Here is a 25,818-nt window from a genome sequence, read left to right as displayed (position 1 = left end):
AAACTAAATTAACTTATCGAAACGGAACTTTAAGACTCGTAATGCCTAAGTCAAGTGATTTATTAACACTGCAAATAAATTTCCTACAGAGCGCCGCTCACTCGACAGCTAGTTGTGAACATGATGTCGGGTAAGGCCTACTGTGTTACTTTTTAACGGATGGTGAGAAAAGAGTAGGACGGAAAACTTGACTTGCGTCTAAAAAGGAATTGTGAGTCAAGTTAATGAACTAAGCTCATAATAAGCGCAATAATTAGCACTGTCGGGGGGGGGGGGGGGGGGGGGGGGGGGGGGGGGTCTAGTACTCACAAAACATGTGGTACTAGACTCACAACATGACATTAAAAACTTAATCATAATAATGTGATGAAATTGTGCACAGTTATTGAGTCTCGAATGATATTGTGTTGAACACAATGTTTTCTGATCGACCCGAGTAAGGACAAAATGTTACTTGATAAGAAGAAGTTACGTTAAAACTTACAACTTAACGTCATACTTAACGTCATAGTGCATATTCAAAACATCTGTTATATATTGGTATTGAAAGTATAAATCATATCGTTGGTAAGGGATTAGTCACGTCATGTTACGTTAGCCATTTTTGTCTATGTCTGACCCTCCACCCCTTCCACCCCCTCCACCCCCTCCACCCCCTCAACCCCCTCCACCCCATCCACCCCTCCATCCCCCTATCCCCTCCACCCCCTCCACCCCTCCACCCCTCCACCCCCTCCACCCCTCCACCCCCTCCACCCCCTCCACCCCCTCCACTCCCTCCACCCCTCCACCCCCTCCACCCCCTCCACTCCCTCCACCCCCTCCACCCCCTCCACCCCCTCCACCCCCTCCACCCCCTCCACCCCCTCCACCCCTCCACCCCCTCCACCCCCTCCACCCCCTCCACCCCCTCCACCCCCTCCACCCCTCCACCCCCTCCACCCCCTCCACCCCCTCCACCCCTTCCACCCCCTCCACCCCATCCACCCCTCCACCCCATCCACCCCCTCCACCCCTTCCACCCCATCCACCCCTCCATCCCCTCCACCCCCTCCACCCCCTCCACCCCATCCACACCCTCCACCCCATCCACCCCTCCATCCCCTCCACCCCTCCACCCCCTCCACCCCTCCACCCCCTCCACCCCCTTCACCCCCTCAACCCCCTCCACCCCCTCCACCCCCTCCTCCCCCTCCACCCCATCCACCCCCTCCATCCCCTTCACCCCTCCATCCCCCAATAAAGGTAATATTGTGTCGTTAATAAGGTAAGCATTGGTATTCATGCATTAATTACTTCATAACTAAGCAACCATGCAATGTACCAGTTGACCTGTGTTAATAGTCGCATATAAAATTAACTTGTCGTAACTAGTCATAACGTTCCAAACCTAACCTTAGCCAATAACAGAAATAGACAACACTTGAATCTAAAGAGATGAAACTTTTCACTCTCGATTGAATCTTGATTCTAAGAATATTGATTCTTAAGAATGGCACACAACTCATTGATATGTTTCAAATGGTCGAGTATTCGCGATAAATACATACTGTTTGTACTTGGTACTATTGTCTGTAAACCTTTGCAAACCCCTTATTATTTATTCAATCAAGACAATGGCCTTTATATGACAAGCCTAGTGCACGGTTAAACCAGAATAATGACTAGAGCGTTTATCCACTTTTAGCCTTCTAAATTCGACGTTTTTAAGATCAAATTATCATAATGTCGCATACAGTATACTGTCGTGGATATTATATCAGTAGTCAAAACAATCGAAATATTTCAGTTCAACTTAGTTCCAGGAAAGAGGGATTCTAGGCAAGATATATTATCAATTGTGATGGATTCCGCAGGAAATTTTGCCTGGACCTGTGACACGGACGGGAAAATCAAAGATGGCTGATTTTCATAATATACGATAGTTTTATTTATGGTCTCACAGTATTCTAAACGTTCTCAAAACCCCTAAAATATACTCTTATCTATTACACCTTATACAATAATTATGTTCATATAGTTAAGATTATTAATTGTTTAGGACTCGCTTGGTGGTCATCAGTTATGCAACATGTCTTATGTTTATTACTGCATGACCAATCGGCTTCGGATAGAACATTTACCCTGAAATATTTAGCTAGCATCGTCGATTAGTCTATCATTACTGCGTTACAGTGTGTTCGTGAACTTCCAAGGATTGATGACTGTAGCTACAAATAATAACAAGACACCCTGAAGTGATTCAGAAGTCGATTTGTCGCAAGCATTATTAACTGAGGGTGTTAAATTTGAGGGTTAGCATCTATTATCTAATACTTTCAAGTTACTTTCCTGTATTTCAATTTAGCACTTATGATGACTTATATGTTGCCTCTGACGACAATCCAGAACTCACTGTAGCTACTATATGTGAAATTTCCATGGTGCGTTATCTTCCTAATATAAGAAATTTGATACAAAAGCTGATAAAGTTTTTAGGATACAAATATTGGTATAGTTTGATAATAGGAAATAACGTCGCAACAATCCAAATGTCACTGTAGCTACTATAAGTAAGATTATCATGGTGCATTATCTTCGTCACAGATAATTTGATACAAAAGAGCAAGTTTCCTAGTATTTTTCCGCAGTTCATTTCGGGATCGTATAGTTAGTTCGTTTCCTCCAAATCCTCGTAAAGTTACGCTGCAGAACAATGATCTGGACTAATAATATGACTACCGCTAACTCGCCTCCCAGTACCTCCATAGTTTTTGACGGTCATTACTAAATGGCTATCAGTATATATCCCCAATCAATATCACGATTGCTCTTTATATCATGATCCAGAACTCTGTGATCATATATGATTACCGCAAGGACTGGAGAAGGATTTCTTGCCTATTCTTCATTCTGATTGGTGCTATGGACATTGGAAGTGCGTGTTTAGAGATAGGACGAGGCTCAATATCACTACTGTGCTTGAAGGACCCTTCTATGAGGATGCATCCGTGGACATTTGTGGTCTGTCAAAAGTTTGGTGTACTCTGCTACGTTACTTCGACGTTTTGTGTTCTTGTGCTAACGGTTGTGAAGACTATTAACATAATGCGTCCATTTTACACGCAGAATAACCGACTTTTGAAAATAGTCCTCTTCATTTACCCGTCCATTCTCCTGGTCCTGTGCATTATTGATGTTTGGTTCTTGAATGATCTCATATCTAGTGTTAATGATAGCCCAAAATGTGGTGTTTTTGTGGGTCCATGGAACGTTATCACTACCTTAGAAACAATTGGAAAAGGCACAACATCTCTTGTACTAAGGTTGATGATGCGTTACTTTGCATTGTCTGATGGCGCAGCAAATCACATGATGATTATCATGGACATAGTTATATCTTTAGTTCAGTTTGGTCTGCCTTGCTTGATCGTGCTTGTATGCATGGTTCTTCAGATGATCCATATAAAGAAAGCATTTGGAGGTCACGAAAATCCACAGCTGAACACTGCAAACCAAGTTAACTTAACAGTGTTTCTAATCTCGTTACTGTACTTGTGTAGCGTCTCTTTGTACTATATTATGACATACCCCTTGATATTGTATATTTTGAACGTATTGCCATTACCCATCCTGGTAATGTTACGATTCACACTTCCTCTGATGAACGCAGCACTGTTCCCAACCATCCTGATCCTGCATAAACCGGAAATGAGAGCACGGTACAGAAACTACATAGCAAAAGTTCTCCTTCTACCACTCACCATCTATGGAAAAGTTCGTCATCTGGCTCAAAGAAGACGAGGATATACAGAGATCTCATCAGAACTACAAACATAGTACATACTCGGCAAAGTTTGTTATCTGGCTCAAAAAAGACTATGATATTTATGACATAAAGTGATTAATTTTGCTTTACAACTCTGATTTAGGCGAATATTTAAATTTGCAATGATTAAGATGATCGGTTAAATTTATTGATAATGATTTTGTCTCATGAAATGGTCCACCTCTAAGTGCTGTGTGGACTAAAATTGGTTAATAATCTTAACCATGATCTAATAAGATGATCGATTTTTTTACAAACATATTGATTAAGATGATTGATGAAAAATAAAAAGCCATTGATCAAGATGGTTAATATTTTAAATTAAAAGAAAAAAGAAAGATAAAAAGACGAAAAAAACAAAACATTATGGATCAATGATTAAGATGATCAACAAAAATTAAATTTGCTCGATTGATATTCGAATGCATTTCTATTTTGTGAATTATTTTACGAAAAAGACAATATCGCCTTGAAAGAAGATGTTTGTTATATCTTTAAAATTAACTGTCAGAATTATTATTTCTCCTTTTTCGTTTGACTGTCATGATAATATATGTTTCTATATGAAATGTGTCTTTAATCACTTTATCACAATTTTGTTCGACAGATTCCGATCATTATGGAATACCAAATTAATACATAACTACCAATTCCATAATTGTTATATTTAGCGTGTGTTTGTGTACTCCTCGTGATTATTATTTAATTTTGTTTTTTCAAAAAAATGGATTGCGGAGTCATTGAGTGAATAATCTTTTCTAATTTTTAACAAATTTAAAAAGTATTATAATTTAATAACGCCCATCAACGCTTAGATATAGGAAAACGAACAATGTCAGACATTTTTCAAAGCACTAGTTCCAACTTTTAATATCAGTACAATGTCCTTATTCGTCATATATTACCAGTATAAACCGTACGCAGTTTTATTCGTCGATAATAATAAAGTTCTAAATATTCCCTAATCAATATTTTACGTCTCTATTTTCTCTTTTATCCCCGAAAAGTCGTGAAGACTGAGCGCTGATAATTTCCCGCGATAGTAATGGATCTGGGTGAATATTCTAATTTTAGACAAATCTAAAAAGTGCAATAATTCCATAGCGCTCAATAACGCTAAGATTTAGAAAAAAGAACAATGTCAGACATTAGTTCCAACTAAGATCAGTGATGCATAAAATCTCGAGAGCGGGCAGAAGATTCTCATGTCAAAAATTTCCAGCAAATGTGATAGTTTACGGTTATAGCACATTCATAACGAAAATTTCAGCTTATCGTGCGATGGACATTATTATCATAAAGCAACGAAACGCACATTGATACTTTGTGTTTATATGGACACGTTCATTTGAGTTTGAGGATAGTGGTAAATATTAGTGGCCCTATCAAAAGGCACGGTGTAGCTGACTTTGTCACATTATGAAATTATTTATCCTCTAGGCAAACTTTGACACATAACGATATCCTAATCAGGTGATAAGATATCGCCTAAATACGGCCGGCACGGAAATGTTTACTTTGTCACACTACAAACATGTAACGGAGTAAATATGGACCCCTTGCTGCTGTGTTTGACCAAATTTTGGTGAAATTGAGCAAATATTGATATGCCAGCTTAAACACCCTATATTACTTACTATATACTGGATCAATCAACACTATTACAACCACGCACCAGTCACATAAATTATTATATGGTAGTAATATGTTTACAGTGTCACAATTGAAACATCGCAACATGGTAAAAAATAGATTAATTTTGTCACAAAAAAATATTATAACTCTGTTTGCTCCTTGCGCTGGAAGATAACTTGTTTATCGAAATTTTTAGCATGATAAAGTTATATTGAATTCTTATAGAGATATGGTGAACTTCAAAATAGGGCAAGCAATGTTAATTTCGTAACATAAGTTTTTTTAAACGTTTGATAATTTTTCATTCACATTAACATTCTTATTATTATATGGTTGGAATTGATTAATACAAGAAATATAGCAGCCCATACCAGTTTGCTGCATTAAATTTATATTGTTGGGGCACAAAATTTTAATTCTGTCACATTTTTAGTGACTTAGCAAAATTTAACTTAACAATATTAAACTTGAGCTCTGATGTGCTGGACAATAATCTACCAATTATTTCTGAAAGAATATTGAACTCTAATAGAGGTATGGTGAACTTCAAAATAGGGCAAGCAATGTTGACTTCGTCACATCATTTTTGTGACAATGTTAACATGAACTGCCCTCTCTTGAATCGACTGTATCGTCCATACTCCTGTATTGTCCATACGCTTTCCAAACCAAAATTAGATATAAATGATTTCGGCAATGCACCCAAAATTGAAAATTCTATAAAATGTGACAGAATTAATCTCATTTCCCAATAGCCAAGTGCGTGTATTAGGCAACCATTCAAAACAGCATATCTTAGGGCTGCAATTGATAGAAGAACCATCATATAATAAGTTAAAAGGGTTTTGAGGACACTTCACAGTAAAAAAGAGGTATCGTATTATGAGTGTGACAAAGTAATCCAAATATTGCCGTATAGCCGCTCGATCCGTGCCCTTTAACCAATGTTGTATCACAATTGTTAGATTGACCTAATCTACTGTATTTAAGACCAAGGAATGTTAATTGGGCAGCTACTGCAGTTAACTAAGTCACAAAAATGTGACATTTTAAACATTATAGTGCCTAACAACAATACATTTTATTTCTGATCTGTGTATAATATACACTGCTCAGAAATAAAATATACACTGTATATGGGAGTATGGGTCACGTGGCTAATGTTCAGAACTTCTGAACTCGCTAGGTTAATAGATGCCAAAATTAAGCCACTGGCACTATCGTCAAAAACACTATTATTTTTGTTTACCAATATCCTCAAACTCAATTGAATGTATCCATATATATACATTATACATATATATAATACAGTAAATTAACAATAAATTAACAATTAATCAAATTAATAATCAGAACGGTTCGTCATAAAATTTGACCAACTTTTTATTGGCAAAACGATCATCGTGCTATCTGCAGAAGAAACAAGAAACAAAAAGCGTTCACCGAGGCGTGTGTATGCTACTAATTTGGATGAATGACTTCACACGTTTTAAACTAATTACAACACTACAAGTCTATTACATTTATTGAGGTGATAGTCCCTTCTGGATGGCCGTAAAAAGCCGAAACTTGTCGAGTTAAAAGCGGCATGCCTCGGGATACGTCGTTTTTACATGACATCAATAACACGTATTCTAATATACATATACAATATACATTATACATTATACATTATACATTATACATTATACATTATACATTATACATTATACATTATACATTATACATTATTCTAATATACATTAAACTTGGTGCTTGGTGCTGCAGTCTTTGCAATTCGTGATTCTGATTAAGAAGGGGGGCTGTAGAAGCTCTAATTTGATCGGATTTTCACAGAAGTGATTTTAGGTACGATCATGTCTACGGTTAAGGCTAGTTTTGGCTGGAGGCTGTGGGACCTATACCCCACAACCCACATTCCTTCACCGCCCACCCTAAATACCCCACTAACTGTGTTTGTGCAGGTTGGTGGTACATATCCTGGTCAGGTGGTATCGGGTGGGTTCCAGCTAACTACCTGCGTCCTCTGGATGGTGGAGTGCCCGACATGATAGCCTGTCAAGCAGGTACGTTTAGTGCATAGGTGCAGATTTCGTTTTGAGGTGAACTTTTAAGTTCCCGAGAAATTTTCATAAGTTTGCTTTTTTTTCCTCCTCGGGCACATTCGTAACCTACGGGCCAGGTAAACCTAAACTACATATTGACAGTTATGTACGTCGGTATCTGTTGAGGAGCCAAATCATCTGAAAAGCCCTTAACCTATATTTTGCTCAGGCACGTAGCCAGGATTTTCCTTGGGGGGGGGGGGCTGTCGGCGAGCGAAGCTGCAAGCTGTGGCAGGGGTCTGGGGGCGCGGCCCCCAGCGGGGTCCAGGTAAGGGGCGGACCACATTGGCGGGGGCTAGGGGGGCGCAGCCCCCCGGAAAATTTTTGCGAAATAGGGTGTTTTAGGCTAAATTGAAAGTTTAATGAATTTACAAAAATGTATGGTTTGGCATAATCATTGCCTACAATCCTGACCTGAGTAATTTACCCCTTTGAGACTTTATTTTGGGCTGAAAATTAAGTTTATCGAGAGGAAGTGAAAAATCTCTGGTTCAAATTTGGATTTGAACTTTGAAGCCATGTTTAATTTTTTCTGTTGAGGTCAATTTTTTGCGCAGAAAGCGTTCGATTTTAGGGGAAAAAATTTATGTTTGCTTTTAATTTTTATGGTGCCGACGGCACCTGAAATCGACGAAATCTGCAGGGGTGCTTTAGTGTTGTTGGAGAGTTCAGTAAAACTTCAGTTTAATTAATGAGCGTGGATTATACAGTAAAACCCCGATTTATCGTGCCCCGATTTACTGTGCTCCCATTTACCGCGCCCCAATTTACCGCGCCCCGATTTACCGCGCCCTGATTTACCGTGCACCGATTTACCGCACCCCGATTTGCTGCTGCTCTTTTCTTTCTCCCAAACCCGCGGTAAATCGGGCTTTTACTGTAGTAGGGTAATCACACTGTATATCGTCATACACTGTCTATCAATATATCGTCTATATCAAAATTTGTATGATACACAGTTAATTTTTAATATTAATACTTATAAGTTATACTCTCTAATTATACTCTGAAACAGGTTTGTTTTGACATGGGACTGCAATTTTGGCTTATTGGGACTTGACTGATTGATTCTGCAAGATAACAATCTAATTGGTCCATCTTCTTAAAAAAAAACTTGCACGACATCCCATCTTTTACCCACGTCTATTCGGTATTATGTTGGTATTGTGTTTATAATCGAGTTTGGTTCAGTTTAGACTATTCAGACCATGAAGTCTCAATTTCTGACCTGTTCACCGTTGAATTGGTCTCCGGATGCTTACGTAATGTCTACACAAACTGTAGTAATGTTTGACACTTCAGTATAAGTTGCCTAGGTAAACAAAGCTATGAAAACATTGCACGTAAATTGTGTAGTGACATGACAGGTTTCTATCATTGTTTTACATATTATAGGTCTAAACATTAAATCGTTGGTTATTTCAGCTTCTTTAACTAAGTAAAGAAAAATAAATTGAAACTTTTTGAAAAAAATATAGATCGAATTGGTCTGCAATCTCTTATCTTGATTTTTTTGACTTCTGAAGGGTTACCGTAATAAATTCTACAAATATAAATATTTTAACGTACGTGCGGCTCGCAAATCGCATACAAAATCGCATACACATTTCAGGGAAACGTCTTCTGTCTTGATTGGTGAAAAGAAGAAGCAACTTGAATTGATGTGACCTTGCGAACTGGTTACTTGTTATGGCTACTTTACGTAACACGCGAAGACATTGGAGAAGCATCGCGCACGCGCGTTTTCCCGGAACCACATGGTGTGCATGACCGCCGCTTGCAGTTTGGCCGCAACCAGAAAATAGAGTGCAACCTAGCTCAGTGGCTGAACTAACCGTCAGTTACAGCTTCATTTAACGGGTGATACTCGTAAAATATTTGTTTCAAGACCGTCGACGAGTCCAACTCGGTGCGCGTCTTGGTATGTCATAAACCTACAACAGTTTAATTTGTTTCAAGTAGGTATATAGTACTGGAGTTCAGAGTTACTCAAAGTGATACACCCGTTTTACAATATAAAGGTGGTTAATTTTGGCGAAGGCTTCAGTATCTTTAATTTTGTCCACTTTAAGGGCTTCACCATATTCAACGTGCAAGAATCCTAAGTTTACATTACAAACTTCAGTAATCAATATAAATGAGCAAAATTAAGTGTACGAAAGTCAGTTAAGACAACTCTCTTATCAATTTGACCAACAATTGTCATAATGAGAACAATATGAAACATCCGATATATTTTGAGACCTGTCTTTAATTTTGTTCACTTGAAGGCTTCATCCTTGATCGTCTTTATAAACAGGGCATCTTTATAAAATATACAGAGTGCAACTTCGTTACTAGTACGCATCTGAGCTGTTGTCAGGGAGACCTCTGGGGACTAGGATGTTATAACCAAAAGTAATCGCAGTTTTATGAGAACAACCGAAAACATAGTCGGTGCAATTACAAAACTAATCGCGCTGATTTTCTGCAATGATAACATCGTGTTCCGCAATTTGCTGCCCATACGCTAACATACGTTTACATTAGTTGCAAGAGCGTTATAATATAGCTGATTCATAGTGTCAATAAAGAGCCACACGCTGGGGCTATGAGGGCAGGGCCGGGGTATCCCTCGAAATGTTAGGTGTGAGTCACAAGAACGAATCAGATGCTGAACACGTTCCAACGTATTCACTGCTCTGAGACTCTATGAGGCTTAGTGCAACCAGTCGCTGATTTTTCTTTTGTTATGGGCCCGATATGGAAGTTGATTGTTTGTTGCCATGTTGTGTTAAATGGAAATATCGTCCCAAGAATCAAATCGACCTGATAATGGCCGACTGAGCGTTTCACAACGATTGATGAGAGCTCAGTTGTGCATGTGTTTGTAACCAGATACAGGATTATATCAGTATTTTTATGCGATACTACCCTTCTTCATTTCAGGTAGCTTCTATCAGTGTGTTTCTAATTTTAAAGCTTCTAGTCGAGATGAAGTATCGTTCTCCAAAGGTAAAATATTTACAAAAATGTATAAAACATCACTTGAAAATTCTTTTTTTTTAAGAGCACGTTATTATCTACACACAAAAATAATAAAATAAATCCCCTTCGAAAACCACAAAATACACAAATTTACGATTGAACTTGCTATCTAACCTGTACCCTTGTTAACACTGGATTGCACAGGTGAGATAACAACAGTGGAACTTATGTCTCACGACGGATGGTGGTACATTACCGTCGGTGGAAAGAAAGGGCTTGGTCCCGCCCAGTTTCTTAAAAAGGTATCTCAGAGATAGGAGGCTAGCTTCAAGTATTTTTAGAGTGCTCATCTTTTGGCGTTTTTTCCTTCTATGCATGATAGTCGTGTAACTTTTCAGAGTTTTTCTTGACTGTGAGATGTGAGTCCTAGAAAAATAGCAGTATAGTTGTTTAAACTTAATAACTTTATCGTACCAGGTAGAGGGAGATCTTCTGCTAGAAGATCTGATAGAAAACCCTCCTGCTCTTGATCCAGAACAGACATCAAAAGCTAGTAGGTTCTTAGTAGGTTCTATCTCTCCCTGAAAACGAATTCTCTGTGTTTTCTGTTTCTCTTGGTTAAGCCATGATAAATTCAAGAATAAACATACCCCAAAATTTCAACACCAGATGCGAGCAGCTTGGTACCACGGTCTAACCAGCACAAGAGAACGTCAACCAGACGTGTTAGGAAGAGCATGCGCTCTAAACGGCCTGCTCCTAGTAAGTACAGTTCTTATTTAGTAAGTACAGTTCTTATTTAGTACTAGTTAGGAAGAGCATGCGCTCTAAACGACCTGCTTCTAGTAAGTACAGTTCTTATTTAGTACTATTTAGGAAGAGCATGCGCTCTAAACTACCTGCTCCTAGTAAGTACAGTTCTTATTTAGTACTATTTAGGAAGAGCATGCGCTCTAAACGACCTGCTTCTAGTAAGTACAGTTCTTATTTAGTAAGTACAGTTCTTATTTAGTACTAGTTAGGAAGAGCATGCGCTCTAAACGACCTGCTCCTAGTAAGTACAGTTCTTATTTAGTACTATTTAGGAAGAGCATGCGCTCTAAACGACCTGCTTCTAGTAAGTACAGTTCTTATTTAGTACTAGTTAGGAAGAGCATGCGCTCTAAACGACCTGCTTCTAGTAAGTACAGTTCTTATTTAGTACTAGTTAGGAAGAGCATGCGCTCTAAACGACCTGCTCCTAGTAAGTACAGTTCTTATTTAGTACTAGTTAGGAAGAGCATGCGCTCTAAACGACCTGCTCCTAGTAAGTACAGTTCTTATTTAGTACTAGTTAGGAAGAGCATGCGCTCTAAACGACCTGCTCCTAGTAAGTACAGTTCTTATTTAGTACTATTTAGGAAGAGCATGCGCTCTAAACTACCTGCTCCTAGTAAGTACAGTTCTTATTTAGTACTATTTAGGAAGAGCATGCGCTCTAAACGACCTGCTTCTAGTAAGTACAGTTCTTATTTAGTAAGTACAGTTCTTATTTAGTACTAGTTAGGAAGAGCATGCGCTCTAAACGACCTGCTCCTAGTAAGTACAGTTCTTATTTAGTACTATTTAGGAAGAGCATGCGCTCTAAACGACCTGCTTCTAGTAAGTACAGTTCTTATTTAGTACTAGTTAGGAAGAGCATGCGCTCTAAACGACCTGCTTCTAGTAAGTACAGTTCTTATTTAGTACTAGTTAGGAAGAGCATGCGCTCTAAACGACCTGCTCCTAGTAAGTACAGTTCTTATTTAGTACTAGTTAGGAAGAGCATGCGCTCTAAACGACCTGCTCCTAGTAAGTACAGTTCTTATTTAGTACTAGCTAGGAAGAGCATGCGCTCTAAACGACCTGCTTCTAGTAAGTACAGTTCTTATTTAGTACTAGTTAGGAAGAGCATGCGCTCTAAACGACCTGCTCCTAGTAAGTACAGTTCTTATTTAGTACTAGTTAGGAAGAGCATGCGCTCTAAACGACCTGCTCCTAGTAAGTACAGTTCTTATTTAGTACTGAGCTGGAAGTTTAATTTCCTATTGAGGACTTTTTGTTTTGTTTTATCATTTTCCGTCTGGGACTTCAATAATGACCGGCAACTGATAACTGTTATCTCTCAAGTAAATGGTGTCTTGATATCAGGGAGGGATAAAGTGCAAAAACAATTAAAATACTCCCAAGCCATATACGTCATGGGGATTGGGGACAGATCAAGACAAATTCGGGTGAAAATTCTTATTTCTCTGATTAAGAGGATAGAAATATAATCAGAAGAGAGCTTATCGCTTTGAGCCTAATTATACAATATACAAGTATCCGTTAAATTAAGTTTTCCCCCTCTTTAGCCACTAAATCGAATTTTCCTCGATGAAGAACGAACCCAATTTTATTCAATTTCCTGAACTTTTACTTTCATATTTTGCATCGTTCGATTATGGTTAGGCAACGTACTATTAGGCTCAAACAAGTTCTCAACGGTATAAAAGAAGCAGTGTCCAAAGAATTCGTATAATTGCACTGTATTATTGAAGTACGGTCTCCTTTTTTGTGTGTTAAGAGAAACACTTTGCTACTTTTCTATAACTTTCCCTAACACTTGACATCTGTAAATTAAATTCTCTGTACGGTTATCTATTCGCGATAAATGATTTATGTTATACTTAATTGTTTCAACATTGATTTACTTAATAATATACATAATATCTAGATTGACTAAAATGTCTCAACTATTCGTGGTGCTAGGACTACTGACTGTTTCACTTCTCAAACTTGTTGAAGCGCACCGGTACAAGTCTCCAAAGTACAGGCAACATTTCAGCATAGAAGAAGAGGCACAAGGGAATTTTACCCGTGAAGAGGCGGATGGCTACAAGGAATGCGAGGAGTACCTGACTGATCCAGATAACGAAGATCTTTACGAAAACGCTGCAAACGAAACTAATACTGCTCCTAATGGACAGCATCATCTGCTGAAGCGTCACAAACCGAAGCCGGTTGAACAAATTTGCAACAAGAAGGAGTGCCCGGTGTTTGAGAAACTCGAGTCTTCAGGATGCGGGTATGAAACGAGACTGCTTGCACGTGCAAACTGGACCGTTACAACGGTCGACCTGGACAGACCAGAGGGGTTAAGAGAGGCGTACATTCGCCTGTACCGCTACAGCAGTGGAGCTAACAACGATCGTGGAGAAAAGATGTCCTTCCTCTCACCCGTCGTCGAGACATACTGGCTCGACCAGAACTCCAAAGTTGTGAACGCTGTAATGTCCGTTTACATTCCTCAACAGTTCCAGAACAACCCTCCGGCATCCACTACCAAGAAAGTGTGGGTCAGTGAATATCCTGACTATAAAATCTACTCCCGGGCGTTTGGAGGTTACAGGGAGGATCCTGAGTACTTCAACCAGTTCGCCTTACTGAAATCATCACTGGAACGGGATAACATTACTCCATTTCCTCACGCGAGACTAACTGGCGGATGGACTCATCATGGGTTCGGGAGGCAGCGCATGGAAGTCGTTCTGGTGGACGACGCCTATATGTGATGCACAGTTTGGGTTCATGTTAAGAAACTTGCTCTTAATTTAAATAATTCTGATCTTACCACGTGTTGTTTTCTATGACATTCCTTTTCATATTGATTAGGAGGGATTGGCTCAAATAACTCAGCGGACATTTATATTTTTTCCTTTTGGATGCATAATTTTATAAATAATTATGTCGTTTTCTTTCTTGAGTCACTTGTCAAGTTTTCAAAATCAAAGCTAAATATATCTATACATATATTTTTAAATTGACAAAATCTCCCTGGCAACGTCATAAGTTGTTGAAAAAGGTTCCCAATGTGTTCCATTTTCGTCCCATCTTGGCTTTCTCTGGAATTCTAGCTTCTAGTACCTCAATTATGTATTGTGCTACTCACAGCTACCTCACTAACTGGTCACTGTACAGAAATTGTGTAAAAACTGTGAAATTTCGGTCCAATGAAGTTCATTTAATAGATTTATTATAAAGCACTTACTATATCTCACATCCTATTTATAGGAACAGTTATAACTGTTCATAACTTGTTGTAATCAATATTCTCGGATGTATTAAATGGTAGGGATAGGGAGTACTTATAGAACTTTGCACAATTTAAGCTCATAGTTGTCAGTGGTGCTGTACGAGGAAAATTGAAAAGAACTTGAACTTGAAATAACTGAATTAATTAAAATCCTTTGATATATTATGTCCGTTTTTACCAGCTGGTTTCTAGTAGTAGTACGTACATAAACATGTAGTGTATACATTATACATGTAGTGTATACATTATACATGTAGTGTATACATTATACATGTAGTATATACATTATACATGTAGTGTATACATTATACATGTAGTGTATACATTATACATAATGCACATACTATCCGTGTGATATACAAAATCATGAAATCTTTGTATTGGGATACACCTCTGTAATAGTTCCTGTATCACGTGATCACCGTTCGTGTTTTTGCACGACAACTAAACTAATAACTAAACTTCCAGCATTCTCAAAAGTAAATTCCTATTTGCAGACGCTGCCAACATTCCCGCTGCAATCCCCGAAGGTGACGAGATGGTTGTTCTGGAGGAATACCAGGTATTAGCTGGGAAACTGTTTGTGTCCATTCATCGTTACTATGGTTTGCGATAATATTTTGCAAATAGTGCAGGTGGATTTTTTTTATATGCGGAAAATTTGGATACAAAAAAACCGCAATTAAGCTGAACGATTCTCAGAATTTGCAGCATTTCGGCAATTTCAGGTTGGATTAGTCAACAGCGTAGTATATGATGCTGCCTTACACTATCGTTGAGATTAACACAACAATTAACTTTCACTAGGTTAATATCATACACTGAGTTTCCTGACAATTTAAGATGTACAAATCTAGAATTAACCTCGTAGAAGTTTTTGCGATTAGATAATAGATTGCCAGGATAACTGGGGTTAGTTGAGCTGGTCGTGATCGAGGCAGGATATTCCTGATGTAACTTTACAATATTTTAACTTTACAACACATTGTGTGTATAACTATAAGCTAAATTTTTCTAGTTTACACTTGTTCAATGATCAGAGGAGACTTGAGGAATTTAGGGACAGCAATCTTACACAAATATTTAAAGATAGCGCTCAAACCGTGGTTCAAGCCAGCTAATAGACAAACAATGAACTGACAAATTCCTAAAATACCAACAGTTGTCAAGTGTCAACTTTGTTTTAAAGCTTTAAGAACAATTTAAACGTCTATATAGAATAGAATTCCATAGACTTTCACAAAAAAACTATCCGGCGCGGAGGGGATTTATCTTTTTGAACATCAATCATTCGGCAGTCAACACCAGTCAGTATTTCTCGGTAATGTTTTCGATGTTGCAAATCGTTTATGGGACGAATGCTGAGTAATTATCTCGAAAAACATTCAAGGCAAATTATTGTTGTGGGCTGCAAAAATTTGAAGTCACTTCGAATACCATTTGTACAATCATCCTTTTTATAGCTAACATCAGGTCACAGTTCTTGGCAGTTTTCGGGTAAATTTCTTCAAAGCTCAAAAATTGCATTATTTGGTTGTTGTACCTTCTCATCTGTCAGTAGCTTGCTGTTGAACTGGCCTTCTGGTAACAGTTTGTATGCAGCACAAGTACTCTCACCCACATGAAATATAATCGGTAGATCAATTGGGCGCTAGGTAGCTGGCACTTTTCGATAACCTTATCAATTCATCTATTGACCAGGTTTTAATGGTTTCTACTTCTCTGATAGGCTCTTCTTTGTCAGCAATTGTACGATTTTAGTGATCCTCGAATTAATGTGTTTCACCTGTATTTAACCTGTGTTTCACCTGTATTTAACCTGTGTTTCACCTGTGTTTAACATGTATTTAACCTGTGTTTCACCTGTATTTAACCTGTGTTTCACCTGTATTTAACCTGTGTTTCACCTGTATTTAACCTGTGTTTCACCTGTATTTAACCTATGTTTCACCTGTATTTAACCTGTGTTTCACCTGTATTTCACCTGTATTTCACCTGTATTTAACCTGTGTTTCACCTGTATTTCACCTGTGTTTAACCTGTGTTTCACCTGTATTTAACCTGTGTTTTACCTGTATTTAACCTGTGTTTCACCTGTATTTAACCTGTGTTTCACCTGTATTTAACCTGTGTTTCACCTGTATTTAACCTGTGTTTCACATGTATTTAACCTGTGTTTCACCTGTATTTCACCTGTATTTAACCTGTGTTTCACCTGTATTTCACATGTGTTTCACATGTGTTTCACCTGTATTTCACATGTATTTCACCTGTATTTAACCTGTGTTTCACCTGTATTTAACCTGTGTTTCACCTGTATTTCACCTGTGTTTAACCTGTGTTTCACCTGTATTTAACCTGTGTTTCACCTGTATTTAACCTGTGTTTCACCTGTATTTAACCTGTGTTTCACCTGTATTTAACCTGTGTTTCACCTGTATTTCACCTGTATAGCACCTGTATTTAACCTGTGTTTCACCTGTATTTAAACTGTGTTTCACCTGTATTTAACCTGTGTTTCACCTGTATTTAACCTGTGTTTCACCTGTGTTTAACCTGTGTTTCACCTGTATTTAACCTGTGTTTCACCTGTATTTCACCTGTGTTTCACCTGTATTTAACCTGTGTTTCACCTGTATTTCACCTGTATTTCACCTGTGTTTCGCCTGTATTTCACATGTGTTTCACATGTGTTTCACCTGTATTTCACATGTATTTCACCTGTATTTAACCTGTGTTTCACCTGTATTTAACCTGTGTTTCACCTGTATTTAACCTGTGTTTCACCTGTATTTAACCTGTGTTTCACCTGTATTTAACCTGTGTTTCACCTGTATTTAACCTGTGTTTCACCTGTATTTAACCTGTGTTTCACCTGTATTTAACCTGTGTTTAACCTGTATTTAACCTGTGTTTTACCTGTATTTCACCTGTGTTTCACCTGTATTTAACCTGTGTTTCACCTGTTTTTCACCTGTATTTGACCTGTGTTTCACCTTTATTTCACCTTTATTTCACCTGTGTTTACTGTTTAATACCCAGGCGTCAGGAGTTGGTCAGATGTCTCTGTCAGTTGGAGACAGGGTTATAGTCACTAATCAGGAAAAGGATGAATGGTGGTATGTTTGGAAAGACACTAAGCAGGTAATTATAATAATCTTTCTTCTGTGATTGATTAATTAACGTCTTATTTGATAATACCGAATCACCGATTAAATATTTTAAAATGTTGACACAAGTGCAAGTGTGATCAACCGGAACCACATCTAATATGTTCGATAAATTTTAGAAAAGTCAATAGACATTAGACATAGAACACTGATATAATTGAAAATAAAAAATGAGGGAATATTGAGGCGGGCGCCCCTCTGCAGTCTGCAGGCGGGGTTGCTACGTCAAAAAGTGTAACTGTAATTAACAGTTTACAGTGTTAGTGTTGAGCCGTTAACCAATAGTATATTATTATTATAGATTTATAGTAACATATCAACATTGTCAATTAGTTCAAGGACGATGTGTTCATGAGGTGATGTGTATTCACTGATTCGCATTTTCGAATCGATTATATGATTATGAGACAGTACTACAGTAGTATACTTGATTGAAATTCAGAAAGACGATTTTATTCATAACTTACTCACTTTAACGTTTAAGGTTACGCCATATAAATTTAATATTAAAAACTCCTGTAAGCATACCTGTAAAATTGCTTGACCTAAATATTTAAATAACAAATATTTTCTTCTCAGGGGTGGTTTCCAGCTGCGTTTCTCATGGACGAGAATGAGATTAAAAAACCTGAAAGTTTTAAGGTTATATCCGATTACAAGGCTGCCAGTGCGCAAGAGTTGGCAGCCAAAAAAGGACAGGTAAAAAACATTTACTTGAACACACTTTCTAATATTACTTATTTAAATCATTATTAATAGTAATAATACCTACTTTAATACGCTAAATTTTAATAATCTTCGTTAATTGGCACGTAAATTTCACTACGCACTACGCAGGGAACGTGGATGTGATACAAAGATATTTTGAAACGTGATTTTTCATCTGTCTTGCTTTATTGACGATACCTTCCGAAAATTTGGGCAGCAAAAAATTTGGACAGAACTCTCGCCCAAGTGACGCCAAAATTTTCAGTGTCCCAATCATTTTGTCGAGCAAAATCTCTAGCTTTAATTTTCTTTCTCTCGTTCAAGATCGACTCTTGAATTAACAACAGACTTCCAATCTCAATTTTATGGGCAAGTTAGCTCCCAAAGAGATCGATTAATTGAGATTTAATGAGGTATAATTTAGAGACGATTAATTGATGATGCGATTCATGGATTTAAGTTAATTGACTAAGACATGGACTAGTCTAATGATGTCACTGCTACACCTTGTCAGACTACTCCATATCATTTTGAAGGCAGACAACCATTATGCTGACTTGGCTGCCCCGAACTCCTCACGTCGCTCATGAGGAAGGCATAAAGTCTAAACAGGACTACCTCATCGGCCATGACAGGCAGTGTTGTGGCCTACCTTCCTTGAACTCAACAGTGCTGGCAAAGATTCAAATTGAAATTGCTTTGTTTGAGAAGCTCAATTGATACTCGGTAGATTACTGGCGTCCGGTAGTATTGTTTATACTTGTAGATTTAATGGCACCCGCTATTGGCACCTGCTATTGTTTGGCACCCGCCATTGTTTATACTTGCCCCTGTTAAATAACTGCAGACCAGAGGAGACTTGAGGAATCTAGGGACAGCAGTCTTCACGCCAAACGTCTTCACCGCAAACAATGAGCTGACAAATTCCTGAGATACCAACAGTAGAAAACTATAAGAACAATAGACTTCCGGAGACCATTTGACCGTATCCTCTTCAGGACCAATCTCCTCTGCAGCGCCAGTCAGCATTTCTTGATAATGTTTTCATAGATGCCACTTTTCTTTGTGGTCTGGCAGCTAATTTTTCTTGTCTTACTTTATTGATACCTGTTTGACAAATTTGGGGGGCACTCTCGCCCATACTTATCGTAAACGTTATTCGACACCCACATTTTTGGTGGACTAACACCCGCCCAACAATTTTGCCGACCAAAATCTCTGGATCTTGGTTTTCTTTGAATTTTGAGCATGAGATGATTCTCGTCCAATATTGACAATTGGATTAGTACATACTTCCTATCACCATTTTTGGGAAAATTGGGTGCTATTTTGTGGGGTAAAAGTTGAATATACTTTTACTTACTAATATATTATGTATCTAGTCACCAATTCTTATAAAGTTTTCTATAAAATTCATTACAGGCTCCGTGTAAATCGAATAACAAAAACACTCTATTAATATAAAAGAATATTCGTGCCCCAACATAATGTTGTAACAATTTTTGCGGATTACGGTAGTTGACAAATTTTATTTATCAAAACACTGCAACAATTAGTTGGTCGTTCCATGACAATTGAACGATAAAATAACTGACTAACAATTTTTGATAAATCATCCCTTCGACAGACTGTTCTGATCACCGACCAGACATCAAACGGTGACTGGTGGTATGGTAGTGTAGGTAAGAAGGAAGGATGGATACCTTCTTCTTTCCTCCAGAAGATCAAATAAAGGTAAACTACCACGACAGTTGACCACGACATATTGATACTAGTGGGAGTGAGACACGACCTTATCACAACACTGCCGCCATTGACTTTATTATGACAATTGACATATGACCCATATCCGACACTTGAAATTTAATAACATATTTTTGATTCTTTGACTGACGGGGATCTTGTATTTTGAAATATCAATTTTTGTAAATTTTACTCCGCGAAATAGTTATTTGAAGTATTCAATTTAGAAAAATCAATTTTATAAGACATATGAATTAATTCGAAGCTAACTTTCCTTCGTATCTGTAAAATCTTTCATGGAATTGTTCGTTACGTGTTGGCTAACCAGTTAATGAGATTTTGAGGATCTACAAATTAAAAATGAATTCAGATAGCGTATGTGATAACAATACACTAATACAGTATCCTGCTATCATTAATACCGATGTTTTCGTGTCCAACCTCATATTATTTGTTCAATGAGGTGTTTAAAACGATATTTCACTGTGAGTTTATTAAAACCGAATCTTGAGTTAATAGTACTGTTAATTTCATTTGTTCACCACTACACACTAGCCCTTCCCGATAGATTTAAGCACCCTCATTACAGAAGATATTAACCGATAATGAGGTGATACACTCAAATTAAAAGTAGTCGGTTCACCTTATAAACCAGCTTCCGATAGTTACTTCTCAAACCTAACGAGAAACGTGCGCTAAAAATCAAACAATATAAATTTCTGCGCCCAAGCTTAAAGAGCCGGAACAGTAAAAGTAGCCGCAGTTGTCCTGACCATTACATCGAAGCAGACAGTAAGCCGTATTGCTCTAATCTAGTGGTTAATTACCGTGCTCTGTTTCTGGACGCTGCGATGTGGTCCTCATTGTTCTATCTTCGTGTTATCCATGTCACTTTTCATCTTGATTCTGATATGATTGTTCTAATATAACAGATTAATATATGTGTAGTCAATAATTATGTACTTAATATATATATATCACATATATATATAATATATATCATTTATCTATACTTTAAGAGGCAGTAAAACTAGCGGGCTGCGATGAATGGGACTCTCAAGTCTCAACCCCATGACACCCCATCTTGCTTATTCAGTCATCATGCGAAAAGTACTGAGTTATTTCCATTAAAGTCGAACTATTGTTAATGGTCATTGGAGGTGCGCTGATCGTTGATTTTATTTATTCGTTAAGATCGAAATCCCAAGTGGAGTGTGGACCAGTCTCTATTTCTTATCCGTTGCTGTAACTGGAGCTCACCTCGAAAACTGAAATCCGCTTTTTTATCAAGATTGTCATTTTGTCTACATAAAGTATGCGGTTCTTTTGCGATAGTCGAAATGCGATAGCTAGCGCTGTTTTAGCGACAGTAAGCGCTAGTTACCGCTAGCTATCGCATTCAGACTATCGCAAAAGAACCAAGTATGTTATTGCTATTAACATATTATACAGGGTGTTTCATAAGGATGATGATTCATCACTCTACACTCGACTGTCACGTGACTTTTTCAACCCGTTCTCTAGCTGGTCTTGAACGACTATTCGAAACCCTAACCCTCTAATCTGATCCCAACCCTAACCCAATCCTTAACAAAAGCATATGCTGAAACCCTAACCCTAATGAGAAATTAGACTAACTTCCTTATACGGTCATATCACGTGATCGAGACAGTTTTTCGCCAATATCTCGTCAGGGGAGCATTTTAACCCTATGTCATGAGGGGTGATTCGGAATCAGCGTCCGAAAATACATCGATTGAAGTTGGTTTCTACTGTCGGGGGCTCTTCTAGAACAATCTCGAAGATCGACTGTAGAGTGATTTAGCACGCTCGGTTTCATAAATAGTGTCCTGTTTTTGATGTATGTATTATACATATTAATAGTAATACTGTGCAATAGAAACGACAAACGTGGCGCCCTTTAAAGCTTTAAGCTTTAACTGTTACCTGTATTAATAGCACTATAGAAACACTCAGTCCCTTTATATTAGTCCCAAAACGTCGAGAGAGAAAAGTTCGAATTTTGCTATTAAATTGTTACGATAAATTAACAAGATATAGGAGAGTTTGCTCCACAGCATTTTACATTTACCCATTTAAGTAATGTGTAAGTAATTGAAATTCAATGACTTACACATAATATTAATATTAATTTGTCGCAAAATGTTTTTACTCCTTTGTGTTCGTGGTAACGTTTGAATTTAAAATTTCAATGAGGCCCCCTTCAAAAGTTTAAATAATGCCCACAGTTTGATCAGTTTGAGGAACCAAATACATGAGTATTCCCACTAGCTAGTGTTCAGCGACCAGCGTTGAATGTTGAGGAAGTTGTTGCCGGTTCGCTTACATATTCTGAAGTTAATTGCCGTCATCTTCCACTTAAATCTATTTGATTATTGCTTTGTTTGTTTGTTTACCTTAGTGATATTTTATTAACCAGCTGATGTTGTGGACGATAGACTGATTTGAGGGGAACATTTTACATAATAATTTAAAGTGGTAGCAACTAGCAGTGTCGGATTAAAATCGGTGGTCCATCTCAAAAAATAGTCGCAATTCTTGTTCCACAGTTACTATATGCTAAATCAATTTAAAATCGAACCAACCCAATTAGTTCGTCCATTCATTAAATAACCTTACTCTAATCTCATTAAGATTTTGTATTTTTAGGCCACACATCAGGTTTTGTTCTGAGCAAGCTTAGTGGCCCCAGGGAGCAATTATAACCACTTGTTCTCATGATCACACGTGTACTGCGCCCACGTGCACTAAGCACACGTGCACCATATTTACACCCAGCAATCTACCCACGTCACGCAGCACCTAGAATCTAGATCGAAGTCATGTCACTTTAGTGCCCTAACTACCCGCCTTAACTTTCACATTACTACCTCTGTCCAGCCTATAAGTAGAAATGTAATTACCTCTCTGACATGTCATTGGGTCACTGTTATACAGTCGACAAGGTTCTGTGAGGGATTTCTCTGCAGCGTGATCACCCGGCACATCACTCCGGGTTGTTGGGCTTTACTTTGAAGTTCTAGTTTTATTGTTTCTTCTTATTGAGTTATATTGGTCGGTGCCGACTGTAAGCTTGCCTGGGTCATACTTGATTGACGTTGTCAACCCTTCCAGATCGTTGCGAAGCAAGAATGCTAGTTTGCGCGGCGCGTCGAAGCGGCGAAGTCCTCCAAGGGTCATACATCCGATGGCACTGTCGCGGCACTCTGATCGTGGCACCCTCGTGGTACTGTCGTGGCGCTATGGCGGCACTCTGGAGGCATAGTGCCAACTTTCAATCATGTTCGTTCAAAAGCATAAGACAATCATTATAAATATACCTTCATTGTTATCTTTTCACAATAACCACGGTGTCATAAAAGCATTACCCTTTATTTACTAGCCTTGTCGAAGCCAATTGTGATTTACAATCCTGATCTGGTGACGTGTCACATGCTATCAGCTTATTGGCGTTGCGATAACATTCCTGCAGGATACACTTAGGTATCACATAGCAATAACGAGTCCCACGTCACAGAAGATTAAACTTCTGTTTTATAGTTTTTAGTCGGGCTTTACTTCTACATTTATTATAGTTTATAGTCGTAAACTATCGTGTTACACTTCTAGTTTTATTGTTTATAGCTCAATTACTTCTAGATCTATTGTTTACAGATCGGGTCATAACATTTGCTGACACAAACAAAAGGCGGAAGAATATATCGATATTTAATAATCGTATCGATGCTAACTATTAAACTAAGCAATCGCACACACTGCACTAGCCTCATGAGGCACTTTACAAGTGAACCGATAGAACCCATGAGCACTCGTCTCTGTGACCCCATATTTACTACATATTCTCGATTAGTTTCAGTAGTTTGCTTCCGCGCCCTATCAACGAAGAAGCTTACAAATGATAATGTATATTGATGGTGAACTGTCCGATTTATGTTTAACCGTTACTTTGTGTATTACTATTACTATTAGGGATCGTTGTTTTAATTCTGAGTTTTATACTAAACATTTGCCTTCTGATGTCAGGATTTGCCAATATGGAAGGATTTGCCAATATGTCAGGATTTGCCAATATGGAAAGATTTGCCAATATGCCAGGATTTGCCAATATGGAAAGATTTGCCAATATGGAAGCGGACGGTTTCCGTGATTTGACGTGTGAATACTGTCAGAAGGTACTACCCGATATTACCCGTCTCCGCCGTCACAACTCAGCCCACAAGCAGGTAAGATACGTTGTTTTACTGTATTTATTTAAAGTTATCAATGTCCTACATAGCGGAACAAGGAATGTGTAGTGGGTAAGGGCTAAGCGGGATGGATAGGGATGAGCATATATCACAGCCCCGAATAGCTGGCCGCAAAAACTTGAAATTACAATTAAAATAACATTTTAGTTGTATCATAAGCTCGAGATTTTGCAGCCGTGGCGTAGCTGTTGAATTTACCGTTTACTTTTAGAAGCTTAAGATAATTCGTTTACAAACGTATTATAATTAACTATATGAATACGTCTCGTTTCTGAATAACGTGGGCGAAATTTGTGAATAATATTTGTTTTATCGCAGGCGTATAAAAGACAACATGGAACCGCCAAGATAAGAAGAGGGATTCTGAAAACTACAACTCCAGGTAATTTTAATTCTATTACATAAGTAATTATTCTAAAATCCAGCGATAAAATAAGTATACGAGCAATGTCGTAGATCTGAAGGGGGCGCAACTGTCAATAGGCCAAAACACGTTGCAAAAGTTGTGCAGTTGTTCTTGGGCCGTCTTTGGGGCAGTGTGATAGACAAGAAGAATACAAACAGTACATACAATAATAATATGTGATTCTACAAACAGTACATACAATAATAATATGTGATTCTACAAACAGTACATACAATAATAGTATGTGATTCTACAAACAGTACATACAATTTGACCAAAACCCATAATCATGGGTAGAGTGTACCGCTGCCAGTGTCTCTCTTTTCCAAACAAAAGGAAATGATATTAATTTGAGGAACCGTCCGCTAATGCAAAATGATACCGAGAATGAAATCGGTCGCTCGCTTTTCCCATTCATTCACGGCTTACGAATTGTAATAAAGCTTATTAAATGGGAAAAGCGAGCGACCGATTTCATTCTCGGTATCATTTTGCATTAGCGGACGGTTCCTCAAATTAATATCATTTCCTTTTGTTTGGAAAAGAGAGACACTGGCAGCGGTACACTCTACCCATGATTATGGGTTTTGGTCAAATATCATCTCTTTTTGATTATAATGTCAGGATAATTTACACAGTCGAAACTTCATTAACATAATTATAAATAAGGAGATAATTTCAACGATTTCGATATTCTGCCTTTGAAAACTTTTCCTTGTGTTTAGGTAGGTATATCTGTCGATAACCGACTGAATATGGCACTTTTTACTCATTTAGGTTGGCATTAAATTCATATATAATGCCATTTAAATATCGTGGAAAGCAGAATATATTCGAAATCACGAATGAGCAAAATTCTCACCTTTCGCACGTGCAAACTTTGAGCGGACGTTGCGTGCGCATACAATATTGAAT

The 25,818-nt window shown here is 38.0% G+C and overlaps 1 protein-coding gene across 1 annotated transcript in view; it reads left to right on the top strand.

Annotated features, from left to right (window-relative positions):
• LOC134823316 (SH3 and PX domain-containing protein 2B-like) overlaps positions 1-25,818 on the top strand; it is a 38,592-nt gene that overhangs the window by 8,430 nt on the left and 4,344 nt on the right. Inside the window, exons 7-16 of the mRNA XM_063834738.1 lie at positions 7,408-7,509; positions 10,477-10,542; positions 10,720-10,817; positions 10,993-11,068; positions 11,185-11,277; positions 15,106-15,170; positions 17,651-17,752; positions 18,358-18,477; positions 24,242-24,473; positions 24,816-24,879. Of these exons, the coding sequence (XP_063690808.1) occupies positions 7,408-7,509; positions 10,477-10,542; positions 10,720-10,817; positions 10,993-11,068; positions 11,185-11,277; positions 15,106-15,170; positions 17,651-17,752; positions 18,358-18,477; positions 24,242-24,397 (878 nt within the window). The 3' untranslated portion in view covers positions 24,398-24,473; positions 24,816-24,879. The remainder of the gene's footprint in view (positions 1-7,407; positions 7,510-10,476; positions 10,543-10,719; positions 10,818-10,992; positions 11,069-11,184; positions 11,278-15,105; positions 15,171-17,650; positions 17,753-18,357; positions 18,478-24,241; positions 24,474-24,815; positions 24,880-25,818) is intronic.

Source organism: Bolinopsis microptera, chromosome 11 (assembly GCF_026151205.1).
Source record: "Bolinopsis microptera isolate Bmic1 chromosome 11, MBARI_Bmic_1.0, whole genome shotgun sequence".
In the NCBI taxonomy this organism is placed as follows: domain Eukaryota; kingdom Metazoa; phylum Ctenophora; class Tentaculata; order Lobata; family Bolinopsidae; genus Bolinopsis; species Bolinopsis microptera.
Note: the sequence above shows the minus strand (reverse complement) of the source record. Positions and strands in the feature narration are given on the sequence as shown.